This window comes from Microcaecilia unicolor, chromosome 2, assembly GCF_901765095.1.
Source record: "Microcaecilia unicolor chromosome 2, aMicUni1.1, whole genome shotgun sequence".
Classification (NCBI taxonomy): domain Eukaryota; kingdom Metazoa; phylum Chordata; class Amphibia; order Gymnophiona; family Siphonopidae; genus Microcaecilia; species Microcaecilia unicolor.
Genome location: NC_044032.1, coordinates 76582870 through 76601202, shown reverse-complemented (window position 1 = coordinate 76601202; position 18333 = coordinate 76582870). Strand labels below are relative to the sequence as shown.

Genomic DNA, 18333 nt, shown 5'->3' with positions numbered 1-18333 from the left:
CATGATGTTATATATAGCTCAAAGCCAAAAATTGACCCATCAAGTACAGAGGGACCTGAGCCAGGAGTAGAAGCTCCTGGGGTGCCTGGAGTAGGAATTAGGTCAGGAAGCCAAAACAAAGCATGATGTCCAAACTCAGGAGACGAGGGAGTCGCATGCAAAGGCTAAGGAAGAATTAAAAGCCCAACTGGCTAAAAGGATAGAAGTACAGGAGAATTTAAAAGAGGATAAGCAGGTCTTGGAAGATAAATGCCAAGCACTGGCCCATAGTATGGAGGAACTCTCTCAGGGAAGGAATGATAGGGAACAGGAGCTCCAGGAAGCAAAATCCTGCATTCTAGACCTTGAAAATAATCTAAGGGAAGAAAGGGCCGATATTCAGTCTGCGGAGTTAGACAGGCTTCCTCCAACTGTTGGTGCTGAGCTCAGATATTCAATGTCGGGCCCTATCCAGCAACTGACATTGAATATTAGGTTTAATTTTGGCCAGTTTCAACTTAACTGGCCAAGTCAATGTTCAGCACTGGCCAATTAAGTTGAAACCAGCCAAAGATAGGCCTGCTATTTCAGCGGCTCAGTTTGGCCACCAAATTTAGCTGGCGATGCGCTGAATATTAGCGGCTATATTGCATGTTGGTAAGGCCAGTTTGGGAAAATAAACTGGCCAATAACAGGAAATACGATAAGGATTAAACAGAAGACCCCTAATTAAAAGGCCTTTCTAAAAATACCTTGGGACAACCAAGGAGTTTAGGTGACCATCAACTCTCAGGAAAGGATCCAGTTATAGGTGCCATATTGATGCAACGTTAACTCTCTAACGAAGAAATTGTTTTACAGAGTAGCAGTACCTTAAGAAGGGGGGGGGGGGGAGTGAATGTGATGTATAGAATGCAATCCTGGTCTCCCTGTTGTCTTTTTCATACCTAATTGCCATTATGAATACTATTGTGGGGGGGGGGGGGGGGGAATTACCTTGGTAGCTGATTATGCATGATAATGTCATGGGTCTCAGAAGTCTCGGCTGCCATTTTTAAAACTCGGCAGCACCGTCCTGGCTCATTGTCATGCAGAGTAGCGGTAGCAGGCAGGAAGGAGTGGGATTATTTCCTGTCCCTGTAGACTCTTCAAGGTAGGACTGAGGAGGGCTGCAATGTGCTGCAGCGGCAGCTGCTGGCAACCAGGCAGTGTTTCTGGGCCCTTGGGTACAGGGTAGGTGGAGGCGAGTGGTTACAAGTGGTTACGAGTCAAAAGCAATGTTAAAGAGGTGGGCTTTCAGTCTAGATTTAAAGGTGGCCAAGGATGGGGCAAGACGTAGGGGCTCATGAAGTTTATCCAGGCATAGGGTGCAGCGAGACAGAAGGCGCGAAGTCTGGAGTTGGCAGTAGTGGAGAAGGGAACAGATAAGAAGGATTTATCCATGGAGCGGAGTGCACGGGAAGGGGTGTAGGGAAGGATGAGTGTGGAGAGATACTGGGGAGCAGCAGAGTGAGTACATTTATAGGTTAGTAGAAGAAGTTTGAACAGGATGCAAAAACGGATAGGGAGCCAGTGAAGCGACTTGAGGAGAGGGGTAGTATGAGTAAAGCGACCCTGGGACAGACCAAAGGTCCATCATGCCCAGCATCCTATTTCCAACAGTGGCCAATCCAAGTCACAAATACCTGGCAAGATCTCAAAAAAATATATGATTTGGTGCGGAGTCTGTGACAGAGCCTCTTGTAAACTAGTATGGGAATTCCACACATCCTAAGTAAGAACAGAACAAAAAGTAATACATTTAAATTTAGAGTCAGTTTAGGTTAGAAACAGAGATTATGATGGCAGATTAAAAAAAACACAAGGCTTATCTGGTGTGCCCAATTTATTTCCTCTTGTAATGCATGAATCTCAGTTCATCTCTGGCTTTCTCTTTGCAGAAGGATCATCTATGTATATTCCAGGTTTTCTTGGATTCTGTTACTGTATTTACCTCCTTTATGTTCCTGGGAGGCTGTTCCTTGCACTAATCACCCTTTTTGAAAATAAATATCTCCTAGTATTATTCCTTAGTTTACCCTCTTGGAATCTCATATAACAACCTCATGCTGTACAGCTTTCTTCTCACTGAAGAATGTTTGCTTTCTGTGCGGGATTTATATCTTCAGATATTTGAATGCTTATCTCTTCACTTTCCTTTCTTCTATGGTTTACATATTTAGGTCCTTAAGTCTCATTTCATAAGGTGTTTTGTGTGGACTGTACCATTCTACCATGGGGAGTGGCTGAATCTATCACCAGAGAATGTTTAAGAGAAAAAGTATCAGCCTGGGTTGGTTTAGGGTATCTTGTCTGAAGTCAAGGGGCAGACTAAATAACCTCCTCATATCCCTTTCAGTCTTTGCTAATTCTCTTCGTATGGTAGCCTTTATATCCACCAACATATATAGTGTTTATTTTAGATATCTGTATCCCTATTTTTAAAGCAATTGTATCTCTGAGAGAAGATATTTGACAGACATGCAAAGGTTTACCTTTCTGACAGTGCTTTCCATCATAACCTAAGGGGCAATCACACTCATAGCTGTCTTGCACTGGTCTGCAGCTGCCTCCATTAGCACATGGAACATTCACACAGGGATGGACAGCATTTTCCACATTCACTCCTGACAGCGATCCTTTGTTTAACTGGATTGTATGGTCATTCAGGATAATCTTTAAAAGAAGAGAGAGAAAAAATACACAGGTGAGTCTATACCTGGATTTTTCTGTCTTAGCAATATTTTAAGTAATTCTGCCTGAGTGACATTTACTTTCTGCAACACTCTGCCTCTTTGGTGTTATATGCATTCATTCTAGGTGCATGCAGACAAAAAATAATAATTTTGTTTAGTTTTCTGTATCATTTACAGGTTTTTTCATTTTGTTTTTATAAATTTTCATTTCAGGGCAATTTGTTAAGAAGTGGCCATGGCTGCTGCCCAAACAGAACCCCCCCCCCCCCCACTCCTGGCAAATCCCCCCCCCCATTATAAACCACACACCCCTAAGAGTGTCACCCAACCCATTCCTGACCCTCTCCAGCAGCATCATTAGGTAATATCATCCCCTCATCCCATTCCCCCCCATGAACCAAAGTGGCAGCTGCTCCCCCCAGCACTTATGTTGGTGGTATAGTGTGAAGGCAGGAGCAATCCCCTTTCACACCCAGCCCCACTGCTACTCAATTTCAAAAGACCCCTTATGGTAGTATGGCAGTACTACCACTAGGGGTCAACCTGCCAAATAAGAAACATACTTGGAACTTCTGGTGCTAAAGTCTAGTAGTTCTATAGAAATACAGTGCAATCCGCTTAATTGCAAGGGTCTGGGACCAAAGAAATACATGCAGTTAACCGGAGCGTGCACTTAACCGTTGTGACCTAAAGAAGCTTGACATCTGATAAACATATGTACAGTACTGTTTATTATTATACGTACAGTATACAGTCTCCGTTAACTGATGTTAGGCTTACTTGAAGTAATCAGTTATAGTCCTCTGTACACTATTGGGTCTGTGAGTTCCATAGACTACATCTGCCAGACGGTAAAAACTGTCATAGCACTGACATCCAGTGGCCTTCAGATCAGTGGCGTAGCCAGACTGCCAATTTTGGATGGGCCTGAACCTAAATTGGGTGGGCACAAAATTTTCTCTCTATCCCCCTTCCCCAGCAAAATTTAGTCACACTAATCAGATGCATTTGTCACATAGGGGTAAAGTGCTGCTTTTCAGTGCATCAGGTTTCAGAAAATTTATTTAAAAGCCTAACACCCTTTTCAATGAGCTTTCAGAGGCCAAAACTCCTGCCTCAGGTCAGCATAACGCTGTTATGGTATCCTCTCCTGACCTAAGGAAGGAAGTATTGGTCTCTGAAACTTTATTAACACAGGTATCATATTACTTTATCCTAAATTAAAATAAAATTATTTTCTTTACCTTTGTTGTATGGCCATTTACTTTTCCTCATTGTGTTGCTCCCAGTCTCTAGATTCTGCTTTCCTTCGTCTTTCTCTTGCCAGGGTTTCCTGTCCATTCACCACCTATGGCTTTTCATCTTTTCCTCACCCTTGTTCTCCACATGCCTCTTCCTCTTATTCTCCAGTCTTTCCCTACTCTGTCCTCTCCCTCTTTCCATCCAGCAGCTCCCCTCTTTCTTTTGCATCCAGCGTCTCCTTTTTCTCCCTACCCTTCCATCCAGTGTCTTCCCTCTTTCTCTCCTCATCCTTCTACCCATCTACCCTCTCTCCTGATCCTTCCATCTAGTGTCTCTATCTCTCTACCCTTTTCTGTTCAGTCTCCCCTCTCTCTCTCTCTCCACATCCTTCCACTCTCTCCCCTTTCTCTCTGCATCCTTCCATCCATCTCCCCTCTTTCTCTCCCTATCCTCCCATGTCCAGCGGTTCTCTCCCTTCCCTCCAGTCCCTTCTTCCTCTCCCTCCCATGTCCCAGCGGCTCTCTCCCTTCCCTCCAGTCCCTTCTTCCTCTCCCTCCCATGTCCCAGCAGCTCTCTCCCTTCCCTCCAGTCCCTTCTTCCTCTCCTTCCCATGTCCCAGAAGCTCTCTCCCTTCCCTCCAGTCCCTTCTTCCTCTCCCTCCCATGTCCCAGCAGCTCTCTCCCTTCCCTCCAGTCCCTTCTTCCTCTCGCTCCCATATCCAGTAGCTCTCTCCCTTCCTTCCAGTCCCTTCTTCCTCTCCCTCCCATGTCCCAGCAACTCTCTCCCTTCCCTCCAGCCCCTTCCTCCTCTCCCTCCCATGTCCCAGCAGCGCAGCCATTTTTCCTCCAGGTCCGCCCATCCGCATCCTTTGCGCTGTCTCTATCCCTTTTGTCCCACAGAGGCAGCGCTTCCTTCCTGCCCTGTCTTCTCCCCAAGCTCCGCTGGATCGGTCCCCTGCAAGTGGAATCCTCCTTCGCCGGTCACGCTGCGCTGCCATGCACACGCAGCTTCGCTCCTCCCCCTGCCGCGTTCATCCGGCCCTAAACAGGAAGTGCATCACAGAGGGCCAGATAGACGCGGCAGGGGGAAGAGCGTAGCTGCATGTGCAATTGCATGGCAGCGCGACCGGCGAAGGAGGATTCTACTTGCAGGGAGGGACCGATGCAGCGGAGCTTCGGGAGAAGACAGGGCAGGAAGGAAGCGCTGCCTCCGTGAGACAAAAGGGATAGAGACAGCAATGCGGATGGGCGGGCCTGGAGGGAAAATGGGTGGGCCTGGGCCCGTCCAGGCCCACCCGTGGCTACGCCCCTACTTCAGATAGGCCCGCACGGTGTTGAGACTATCCAGCGCTCTTGCAAAAGTCACAGGAGAAGGTTGTTGAATTTTGTCAGCATGTGCCTCGCTGCTCATTTCATCATCTGTTTCATCATCAGCCGTTGTTGCCTGCTTGTAGGCGCATATCTCGACATCAGTGCTGTCGTCAGCTGTTTGTAGATCGTAATCAACAGCTATGTAGCGATGAAACTCCTTTTCAGTAACACTGGCTGGGATGTCAATAACCTGTTCATCTGACGCGTTTGCAACAGCTGCTTCTGTTTCGTCCCTCTCCACATCCGTAACAAAGCTTGCCCGCTTGTAGCAGTTCACAATGGTTGCCTGTGTAACGTGATTCCAGGCTTCTTTCTGCATATGTAGGGAATCCAACAGTGATAGATTACGAGCCAGTTCAACAGCACATTTATCCTTGCCAGTCTGGTCATCCATAACGCTCATCAGACGACGTAGCACAAGAGCCCGATAATGTTGTTTGAAATGGGCTATTATGCCCTGATCCATAGGTTGGATCAGAGAGGTAGTGTTTGGTGGCAGGAAGACCACCTTGATGTTAGACAGCCTGACATCATCCCTGTGTGCAGCACAATTATTACAAAGCAACAAAATCTGACGCTTTTGTACCCTTATTCTAGTGTCTAATTTCTTTAGCCACTGCTTCCAAATTTCCCCAGTCATCCATGAATTTGCGTTAGCCTCATATGACACAGAAAGTCATAAGTACATAAGTAGTGCCATACTGGGAAAGACCAAAGGTCCATCTAGCCCAGCATCCTGTCACCGACAGTGGCCAATCCAGGTCAAGGGCACCTGGCACGCTCCCCAAACGTAAAAACATTCCAGACAAGTTATACCTAAAAATGCGGAATTTTTCCAAGTCCATTTAATAGCGGTCTATGGACTTGTCCTTTAGGAATCTATCTAACCCCTTTTTAAACTCCGTCAAGCTAACCGCCCGTACCACTTTCTCCAGCAATGAATTCCAGAGTCTAATTACACGTTGGGTGAAGAAAACTTTTCTCCGATTCGTTTTAAATTTACCACACTGTAGCTTCAACTCATGCCCTCTAGTCCTAGTATTTTTGGATAGTGTGAACAGTCGCTTCACATCCACCCGATCCATTCCACTCATTATTTTATACACTTCTATCATATCTCCCCTCAGCCGTCTCTTCTCCAAGCTGAAAAGCCCTAGCCTTCTCAGCCTCTCTTCGTAGGAAAGTCGTCCCATCCCCACTATCATTTTCGTCGCCCTTCGCTGTACCTTTTCCAATTCTACTATATCTTTTTTGAGATACGGAGACCAGTACTGAACACAATACTCCAGGTGCGGTCGCACCATGGAGCGATACAATGGCATTATAACATCCGCACACCTGGACTCCATACCCTTCCTAATAACACCCAACATTCTATTCGCTTTCCTAGCCGCAGCAGCACACTGAGCAGAAGGTTTCAGCGTATCATCGACGACGACACCCAGATCCCTTTCTTGATCCGTAACTTCTAACGCGGAACCTTGCAAGACGTAGCTATAATTCGGGTTCCTCTTACCCACATGCATCACTTTGCACTTGTCAACATTGAACTTCATCTGCCACTTGCACGCCCATTCTCCCAGTCTCGCAAGGTCCTCCTGTAATCGTTCACATTCCTCCTGCGACTTGACGACCCTGAATAATTTTGTGTCATCGGCGAATTTAATTACCTCACTAGTTATTCCCATCTCTAGGTCATTTATAAATACATTAAAAAGCAACGGACCCAGCACAGACCCCTGCGGGACCCCACTAACTACCCACCTCCACTGAGAATACTGGCCACGCAATCCTACTCTCTGCTTCCTATCTTTCAACCAGTTCTTAATCCATAATAATACTCTACCTCCGATTCCATGACTCTGCAATTTCTTCAGGAGTCTTTCGTGCGGCACTTTGTCAAACGCCTTCTGAAAATCCAGATATACAATATCAACCGGCTCCCCATTGTCCACATGTTTGCTTACCCCCTCAAAAAAATGCATTAGATTGGTGAGGCAAGACTTCCCTTCACTAAATCCGTGCTGACTTTGTCTCATCAGTCCATGTTTTTGTATATGCTCTGCAATTTTATTCTTAATAATAGCCTCCACCATCTTGCCCGGCACCGACGTCAGACTCACCGGTCTATAATTTCCTGGATCTCCTCTGGAACCCTTCTTAAAAATCGGAGTAACATTGGCTACCCTCCAGTCTTCCGGTACTACACTCGATTTTAGGGACAGATTGCATATTTCTAACAGTAGCTCCGCAAGTTCATTTTTTAGTTCTATTAATACTCTGGGATGAATACCATCAGGTCCCGGTGATTTACTACTCTTCAGCTTGCTGAACTGACCCATTACATCCTCCAAGGTTACAGAGAATTTGTTTAGTTTCTCCGACTCCCCCGCTTCAAATATTCTTTCCGGCACCGGTGTCCCCCTCAAATCCTCCTCGGTGAAGATCGAAGCAAAGAATTCATTTAATTTCTCCGCTACGGCTTTGTCCTCCTTGATCGCCCCTTTAACACCATTTTCGTCCAGCGGCCCAACCGACTCTTTGGCCGGTTTCCTGCTTTTAATGTATCTAAAAAAATTTTTACTATGTATTTTTGCTTCCAACGCTAATTTCTTCTCAAAGTCCTTTTTTGCCCTCCTTATCTCCGCTTTGCATTTGGCTTGGCATTCCTTATGATCTATCCTGTTACTTTCAGTTGGTTCTCTTCTCCACTTTCTGAAGGATTGTTTTTTGGCTCTAATGATTTCCTTTATCTTACTGTTTAGCCACGCCGGCTGACGTTTAGTCTTTTTTCCCTTTTTTCTAATACGTGGAATATATTTGTCCTGAACCTCCAGGATGGTGTTTTTAAACAGCATCCACGCCTGATGCAAGTTTTTTACTCTGCGAGCTGCTCCTTTCAGTCTTTTTTTCACCATTTTTCTCATTTTGTCGTAATCACCTTTTCTATAGTTAAACGCTAGCGTACTTGATTTCCTAGTTTCACTTCCTTCAATGCCAATATCAAAACCGATCATATTATGATCACTGTTATCAAGCGGCCCTCGTATCGTTACCCCCTGCACTAGATCATGAGCACCACTAAGGACTAAGTCTAGTATTTTTCCTTCTCTTGTCGGCTCCTGAACTAGCTGTTCCATGAAGCTGTCCTTGATTTCATCAAGAAATCTTATGTCCCTTGCGTGTACAGATGTTACATTAACCCAGTCTATATGCGGGTAATTGAAATCCCCCATTATTATTGTGTTGCCCAGTTTGTTTGCGTCCCTGATTTCCTTTAACATTTCCGCATCCGTCTGTTCGTCCTGGCCAGGCGGACGGTAGTACACTCCTATCACTATCCTTTTCCCCTTTGCACATGGAATTTCAATCCACAGTGATTCCAAGGAGTGTTTTGTTTCCTGCAGAATTTTCAATCTATTTGATTCAAGGCTCTCGTTAATATACAATGCTACCCCTCCACCAATCCGATTCACCCTATCACTACGATATAATTTGTACCCCGGTATGACAGTGTCCCACTGGTTATCCTCCTTCCACCAGGTCTCAGAGATGCCTATTATATCTAATTTTTCATTTAGTGCAATATATTCTAACTCCCCCATCTTATTTCTTAGGCTCCTGGCATTCGCATATAGACATTTCAAACTATGTTTGTTGTTCCTAAGTACATCATGCTTAGTACTAGACAGTATTAATTGGCAATCTTTTGTCTGATTTTTATTGTTATTTAAAGATACCCGATCTACTACAATCTCTTTTGCAACCTCACTATCAGGATACTCTATCTTCCCTGTTATGGTGATATCTTTGAAAGATACCTTATCCCGAACCATGCTCTTTTGAGCGACTGTCGGCCTTCCCCCCATTTCTAGTTTAAAAGCTGCTCTATCTCCTTCTTAAACGCCGATGCCAGCAGCCTGGTCCCACTCTGGTTAAGATGGAGCCCATCCTTTCGGAATAGGCTCCCCCTTCCCCAGAATGTTGCCCAGTTCCTAACAAATCTAAAGCCCTCCTCCCTGCACCATCGTCTCATCCACGCATTGAGACTCTGGAGCTCTGCCTGTCTCTTGTGCCCTGCGCGTGGCACAGGTAGCATTTCAGAAAATGCTACCCTGGAGGATCTGGATTTCAGCTTTCTACCTAAGAGCCTAAATTTTGCTTCCAGAACCTCTCTCCCACATTTTCCTATGTCATTAGTACCCACATGTACCAAGACAGCCGTCTCCTCCCCAGCACTATATAAAATCCTATCTAGGTGACGCGTGAGGTCCGCCACCTTCGCACCAGGCAGGCAAGTCACCAGGCGATCCTCACGTCCACCAGCCACCCAGCTATCTATATGCCTAATGATCGAATCACCAAGTACAACAGCTGTCCTAACCTTTCCCTCCCGGGCAACATTTGGAGATACAGTGGTGGAAATAAGTATTTGATCCCTTGCTGATTTTGTAAGTTTGCCCACTGACAAAGACATGAGCAGCCCATAATTGAAGGGTAGGTTATTGGTAACAGTGAGAGATAGCACATCACAAATTAAATCCGGAAAATCACATTGTGGAAAGTATATGAATTTATTTGCATTCTGCAGAGGGAAATAAGTATTTAATCCCTCTGGCAAACAAGACCTAATACTTGGTGGCAAAACCCTTGTTGGCAAGCACAGCGGTCAGACGTCTTCTGTAGTTGATGATGAGGTTTGCACACATGTCAGGAGGAATTTTGGTCCACTCCTCTTTGCAGATCATCTCTAAATCATTAAGAGTTCTGGGCTGTCGCTTGGCAACTCGCAGCTTCAGCTCCCTCCATAAGTTTTCAATGGGATTAAGGTCTGGTGACTGGCTAGGCCACTCCATGACCCTAATGTGCTTCTTCCTAAGCCACTCCTTTGTTGCCTTGGCTGTATGTTTTGGGTCATTGTCGTGCTGGAAGACCCAGCCACGACCCATTTTTAAGGCCCTGGCGGAGGGAAGGAGGTTGTCACTCAGAATTGTACGGTACATGGCCCCATCCATTCTCCCATTGATGCGGTGAAGTAGTCCTGTGCCCTTAGCAGAGAAACACCCCCAAAACATAACATTTCCACCTCCATGCTTGACAGTGGGGACGGTGTTCTTTGGGTCATAGGCAGCATTTCTCTTCCTCCAAACACGGCGAGTTGAGTTCATGCCAAAGAGCTCAATTTTTGTCTCATCTGACCACAGCACCTTCTCCCAATCACTCTCGGCATCATCCAGGTGTTCACTGGCAAACTTCAGACGGGCCGTCACATGTGCCTTCCGGAGCAGGGGGACCTTGCGGGCACTGCAGGATTGCAATCCGTTATGTCGTAATGTGTTACCAATGGTTTTCGTGGTGACAGTGGTCCCAGCTGCCCTGAGATCATTGACAAGTTCCCCCCTTGTAGTTGTAGGCTGATTTCTAACCTTCCTCATGATCAAGGATACCCCACGAGGTGAGATTTTGCGTGGAGCCCCAGATCTTTGTCGATTGACAGTCATTTTGTACTTCTTCCATTTTCTTACTATGGCACCAACAGTTGTCTCCTTCTCGCCCAGCGTCTTACTGATGGTTTTGTAGCCCATTCCAGCCTTGTGCAGGTGTATGATCTTGTCCCTGACATCCTTAGACAGCTCCTTGCTCTTGGCCATTTTGTAGAGGTTAGAGTCTGACTGATTCACTGAGTCTGTGGACAGGTGTCTTTCATACAGGTGACCATTGCCGACAGCTGTCTGTCATGCAGGTAACGAGGATTTGGAGCATCTACCTGGTCTGTAGGGGCCAGATCTCTTACTGGTTGGTGGGGGATCAAATACTTATTTCCCTCTGCAGAATGCAAATAAATTCATATACTTTCCACAATGTGATTTTCCGGATTTAATTTGTGATGTGCTATCTCTCACTGTTACCAATAACCTACCCTTCAATTATGGGCTGCTCATGTCTTTGTCAGTGGGCAAACTTACAAAATCAGCAAGGGATCAAATACTTATTTCCACCACTGTATATCCTCAGTGCGAAAGGATAATACATCCCCTGGTGGGCAGGTCCTGGCTACAGGAGTACTTCCTACTTCACCAGGGTGATGCTCTCCTTCTAGGAGACCTCCCTCCTCCAAGGTAGCACAGGGGCTACCTGACTGGAGGTGGGACTTCTCTACAACATCCCTGTAGGTCTCCTCTATGTACCTCTCTGTCTCCCTCAGCTCCATCAAGTCTGCTACTCTAGCCTCAAGAGAACGGACACGTTCTCTGAGAGCTAGGAGCTCTTTGCATCGGGCACACACATATGACACCTCACCAATTGGGAGATAATCATACATGTGACACTCAATGCAAAAGACTGGAAAAGTCACTTAACTTTCTTGAAGCAACGGGGCTATTTGCACTTTCCAATGACAAGGGGTTCCAACTTCTTACTCCCATCCATATTGCAGCAAAGGAGGATCGTCAGTCGTTCCTTCGACGTTTTACCTCCAGTAGTTTCGGCATGTTTGACTGCAAGTGTTCCTTCAGGAATCGCTCGCCAGTAGAGACCGTTTTCATCAGCATTGAAAATGTCAAGAAGGTACAAACTCGTTCAAGATGGTAGGAAGAACTGAAACAACCCAATTTTCAGCACCAAAGTCATCAGCGTCTTGTTTCTCACCATGCTGTTTCTTGAATTTTACGTTGTTCCTCTCCTTCCATGTTTCCAACCATCCAACAGTGGCTTTGAATTCAGTTAGTCCAAGACTTTCAGCTAGCTGGTTAGTTTTCTCCATAAGCAATGGACCACTGACAGGAAACTGTCTGCTCCTGACTCGAGAAAACCACCGAAGAAGAGCATCTTCTACCTCCTCAGCTTCTCCCCCCCTTTTACGTTTCCTGTGTGGATTTGTATTGTTTTGCCAGTCTTCCAGAAGCTGATCTTTCTGCTTCAAGACACATGAAATTTGACTGGGATTTACACCATATTTTTTAGCAATAGATGCTTGACTTTGTTTGTTTTCTAATTTTTTAAGAACTTCTATTCGTTTAGCCAGTGTTAAAGTCTTACAGTTCTGCCGTGACGATGACTCCAGTGTACACTCTAACAACATTCTTTCTCTTATTCTGCCTGTGGCAGTTAAAGGGGTGGTAAATTTGAAATCTCGTTGGTTGTCACGCGGCATTCAGCTTCCATATTCCATGCGTGCGCTTATGCGGAGTCTTTTCTGTAGAGGAGCGGTCTTAAACCATGCATATAAGCGAATCTTGCACTTAGTGGTGCGCTAAACCGAAGTTTGTCCCCATAGAAATTGATGGTGCCAAAAACAGGACCAAAGTAAGGCATGCAGTTAAATAGAGCATGCGCTTATCCGACGTGCACTTAAATGGAGTGCACTGTATATAGCAGTAGCAGTAGTTGTTTTTGGAATCAACCTCAAGATCACAAAAGTCGGATTCAGGAATGCACTATTCGTTGAGGTCAGGTTTGGAACCACAGAAACTGAAGTCTCTGATGTAGAAGCAAGAACAGCTAGTCTTGGTTTTGAACTTACATCCCACAGCAGTGTGGGATTGCAGTGCCTAATCCTGCCCATTGAAATCAGTGCTGCAAATCCCACAATGCACCAGGATGGGGTGGTCAGAAATCCAGGTCTGTCCCAAAATATTCATCCTGGAACTGGGAAACTTGGCATCTCTGCTTTTCCTTTGAGGAAAAGACAAATGAGGTCCACCTAGGCCACTTCTGTTAGATACTTCTGGAAGCACTTCATAACAAACTGATACAGAACTGTCAAGTTATGCAGTTCCTGGAGGGGAAACTTTTTGGCCAGGTTTGGTTTTGAACTTGCATCCCAAAGCAGTGTGACATTTATTGATTCTACCCACTGAAATCCATGCTGCAATTTCCATAATGCATCATGATAGGGTTGTCAGAAAACCTGGCCTAAAATTTCTCTCTTGGAGCTGGATAAAATAACAGCTCTGCTTAAGCTTCTTAAGTGTCATCAGACTTTTCAGAATTTGGGGGATATTGCTTAGCTTTTAATTTACACCTGTTCCAGCTGGGCCTCTAACCAACCTAATTACTGCTAATTATTTACTTTACTTTGCTATGATTGAAATTTTAATATGCTATATCCACAAATATCTTGCCCGACTCTGACTATTCTTATAAGAAGTATTTTCTTGAACTTGACTATATCATGATTTCTTGATTGGTTGTAAGTTCTTGTTACATAGGAGTAGGAATACTATGGGCCTCTTTTACTAAAACGTATTAGCAATTCCTGTGCGGCAAATGTGATTTAGCCCATTCAAAATGAATGGGCTGCGGTGCATTTGGTGCACTGGGAATCACTAGTGTGGTTTAGTAACAGAGGTCCTATGTACTTTTCTGCTTGTTACATGTTACTGTCTTTTTTTTCACAGAAGACCTGTTTTCTATTTTCTCCCAGTGGAATGTGATGCTCTTTATCAGGTTTTTACTTAATACTATAACTAATGGCCCTTCTTAAAATTTTATTCTTCAACGTCAAAGATGTCAACCACCCAATTAAAAGAAAAAAATATTTTCATATCTTAAAAATCAGAATGCAGATGTAATCAAACATATAAATAAATGGCAAGTGACAGACTCACTAGCAAATGCACAGTAGAGACTTCCCTCTCTGTCCCGCCCCCGCATCAAGACGTGATGACGGAACAGAGAGGGAAACTGCGCTGAGGACTGCACCACGAGGGAACCGCCAAGGTCGCTACCACTACCACTTCCCCCCCCCCCCCGGTGTCGCCGCTGCCACCCCCCCTCCACCCGGGCCCTCTCTTCTCCATTGAACTTACAGCGCCGAAACCGCAGCAGGCAGATCAGCTCCCGTCGGCCTTCCTTCCCTGCCTGTGTCCTGCCCTCGCCGATGTTAAGTCACAAGAGGGCGGGACACAGGCAGGGAAGGAAGGCAGACGGGAGGCGATCTGCTTGCTGCGGTTTCGGAGGTGAGGCGCTTTACGTTTAATGGAGAGAAGAGGGCTCGGCCTGGCCCGGGGGGGGGGGGGGCGGGGAAGAGAGGGGAGGGCAGGAGAAATGCTGGACATGGGAGGTCTCAGAAGGAGGGGGGCCATGGAGCTGGGAGGGATGGACAGAGGGGGGCCTTGGAGCTGGGAGGGATGGACAGAGGAGGGCCCTTGGAGCTGGGAGGGCAGGGGGAGGGAAGAGGGCCTTGGAGCTGGGAGAGAGGGACAGAGGGCCTTGGAGCTGGCAGAGAAGGAGGGAAGATGCTGGACATGGGAGGTCAGAAGGAGGAGCCTTGGAGCTGGGAGGGATGGACAGAGGGGGGCCCTTGGAGCTGGGAGAGAATGGGGCCTTGGAACTGGGAGGGAGGGCAGACATCAAAATAGAACATACCAATACTCGCCCGCCCGTTTTAACGGGCTTAACGGCTAGTTATATTATAAAATACATCTTCCACCCTTTGAATGGTCTAAATTTAATTATAATTGGATTTACAACCACACCTACTCTGCTGCTATGCAAAAAAGGCGGAAGTTTCTCTCCTTCTGTGAATGTCTATACCACTTCAGATTTTAACATCTAAATAGGATGCAAGTGATAGATTGCCATTTGTAATCAGTCTGGCCATTTGTAATCAGTCTTTTCAAATCAGAAAAAAATATTTTTGAATATTTATGCCCCAAATTATGATGAACCTGAATTTTAAAAAATCTCTGTCACAACTCTTATTGGAACATTAAGACTGTAGAGAGATTATTGGGGGTGATTTTAATCTACCATACGACCCTATCCTTGACAGGAGTTCTAAAACCTGATTTTCTAAATCGAAGTCTTAGAATGAGCTTTCAAACATTATCAGCATCTCTAGTTTAATTGATCCCTGGCATCTACTCCATCCGGTTGAGAAAGACTACATATTATGTGCTATCATTTTTACTCCAGAATTGATTTATTTCTAATTTCTTAAAATTTGTCATCTCATATTTTCCCAATACTATTATCAGATCATGCCCCTATAAAACTGGTATTAGATATAAATTTAAACAAACTTTGTACTATTCAATAGAGATCAACAACACTCTACTGCTTGATCAGGACATTATTACACGTTGAAAGTTTTGCTAAAGATTTTTTACAACATAATCCTATTGATCTGGGGAACTTACAAAACTCTAAGAGGTCAAATGTTAAGCTATTCTTCATGGGAGCAAAAATAATGACCTCCAAGAACTATGAAATCTTCAAAGAGTAAAATCCTTGGAATCCCAATATCAACAAAAGCATACAAATGCAATATTTTCTGAACTGATACATACTCAATATGAATATAATCAGGGTTTTTTTTGAGGGGGTACTTAGCGGTACTGAGTACTGGCACCTTTTCTATTGTCTGCTAAAATTTACCCATGGTCCCCAAGTTTTAATGAAAGAGCTCAGGTTCTACACGCTAATTCTGGCTTATCAGAGATTCTGTGACTGGTTGCAGGGGGCCTGGCTAATATGGGGTGGGTTTCTCAGTGATCACCCCACCCCTGAAGTGTGGCCAGGCATTTGAGTACCAGCACCTTTTATTGATAGAAAAAAAGCACTGAATATAATACAATAGCTAGTAAAAATGTCTGCCAGGATCTATTCATTCAAAAATCTGGTCATTAAAATGGTGACAACAAAGCTGGTAAAATGCTGGCCCAGTACCTCAGGGGTAAACAGATTGTTTCCATATGTGACTCTAATGATAAGGTTTTACATATGCAAAAATATATTGAATCAGAATTTGTCAAGTTCTTCAAAACTCTAAACATGAATATGGAACAATCTGTTCATTTATTCTTTTAAAAGCTCGCCCCCCCCCCCCCCCACACACACACTTTAACTCCTGACTAAGAAAAAATGCTGTGAGAAAACAACTCTCTAAAAGAAATTTTACAAACAATTAAATCTCTTCCAAACAATAAAAGCCCTGGCCCAGACAGCTACACTTCAGAATTCTATAAAATTTTCCTAATTATTCTCTCCCCCCTCCTTACCCCATTATATAATTTTCTGCACTCTAACCCAGCTAATCAATGTTGCTTTGCAGATGCCACAATAATCTTAATTTCTAAGGCAGGCTGTGACCCAATAAAAACAAATAACTACAGACCAATATCTCTTTTAAATCTAGACTACAAAATTCTAGCCAAGTATTTTAATCCATTCCAACCAAGTAGACGTGGAGGGGCATAATCGAACGCAAACGCCTATCTCCATGGGCGTTTATCTCCGAGAATGGGTCCGTGAAGGGGCGGGCTGAACCGTATTTTCGAAAAAATGGACGTTTTTGAGCTGGGCGTTTGTTTTTTTAGCGATAATGGAAACTAAAAATGCCCAGCTCAAAAATGTTCTAATCTGAGCCATTTGGTCGTGGGAGGGGCCAGGATTGGTAGTACACTGGCCCCCCTGATATGCCAGGACACCAACTGGGCACCCTAGGTCAGTGCAGTGGACTTCAGAAAAAGCTCCCACATGCCTAGCTCCCTTACCACGGGTGCTGAGCTCCCAACCCCCTCCCCCTCCCCCAAAACCCACTACCCACAAATGTACACTACCATAGCTCTTAGGGGTGAAGGGGGCACCTACATGAGGGTACAGTGGGTTTTGGAGGCCTCCCATTTACCAGCACAAGTGTTGCAGGTGGGGGGGGGGGGGATGGGCCCGGGTCCACCTGGCTGAAGTGCACTGCGGTACCCACTAAAAGTGCTCCAGGGACCTGCATACACGCAGGCCTCTAGGACTGGTTGCTGCTGTATAACATTGGCACACCAGTTAACACCTGAAGACTAATCTCTCCGAAAACGTCCTTTATTGGAATAAGCACGTTTACTCACAGTTAACTGCAGAGGTTGTGACCCACTGGCAACGAGTCTCCCTGGTACTGAGATTATCAGTAGGTCAGAGCTGGCAGAATGCTGTACAATGCCCTCTTTCAGCCACATTCAAGGTAAGAACTAAGTTGGCTAACGTGGCTAACACAGGAAAGGGAACTAAAACTGGCTTACAAAAATGGCCACTACCGCATGGACTACAACAGGAAACACAACAGGGCACACTCTGACCCAGTAGGCAGGGGGAAAAGCACCATGGGAGAACAGCCTACCAACTACCAACATCGTGAGACTGTAACACAAGGTAAAGAAATCATGGAGCCCAATACCCTACACCCACCACAATGCAATACTGATGTGACCCTGTAGTGCACCCGAGAGCCACATCTGACCCAGGGAAAGGCTGTGAGAGGATCGAACACATTCTGTTGTCATGGAGGTGGGTACAGCATTTGAGGCTGGCATACAGGCTGGGAAAAAAGTTTTTAAAGTGGGTTTTTTTTGGTGGGAGGGGGTTAGTGACCACTGGGGGAGTCCGGGGACGTCATCCCCGATTCCCTCCAGTGGTCATCTGGGCAGTTGGGGCACTTTTTTGGGACTTGTTCGTGAAAAAAAGGGTCCAGAAAAAGTGACCCAAAATCGCGGTAAAAACGCCTTTTTTTTCGATTATCAGCTACAGATGCCCATCTCTCCTTGGCTGATAACCATGCCCCAGTCCCGCCTCCGACACACCTCCAACACGCCTCTGTCAACTTTATTCGTTTCCACGACGGAGTGTAGTTGGAAACGCCCAAAATCAGCTTTCGATTATACCGATTTGGGCGCCTTTGCGAGAAAAACGCCCATCTCCTGATTTGGGTCGAAATATAGGCGTTTTTCTCTTTCGATTATAAGCTGGTTTATGAGACAATCTCTGTGGAAGGGAGGTTCTGGAAGCCAAATTTAGGGCCCCTTTTACTAAGCCGCATAAGCATCTACATGTGCCCAACGTGTGCCAAAATGAACTTACTGCCCGACTGCCGTGTGGCTCTTGCGGTAATTTCATTACAGGCGTGTGTCCGCTACGTGTGTCTGAAAAATATTTTTTATTTTCTGGCATGCGTAGTGGACACACGCCAAGTGGCATCTAATGCACGTAGGTCATTACTGCCCAAATTCTTTACCGCT

General features: G+C 45.4%; 1 protein-coding gene across 2 annotated transcripts in view; it reads right to left on the bottom strand.

The window, feature by feature from the left end:
• The window catches only part of EGFLAM (EGF like, fibronectin type III and laminin G domains), a 475563-nt gene that overhangs the window by 70753 nt on the left and 386477 nt on the right, over window positions 1-18333 (bottom strand). For both annotated transcript variants that reach the window (XM_030193055.1, XM_030193056.1), the window contains one exon: window positions 2514-2694. In XM_030193055.1, the coding sequence (XP_030048915.1) occupies window positions 2514-2694 (181 nt within the window). The remainder of the gene's footprint in view (window positions 1-2513; window positions 2695-18333) is intronic.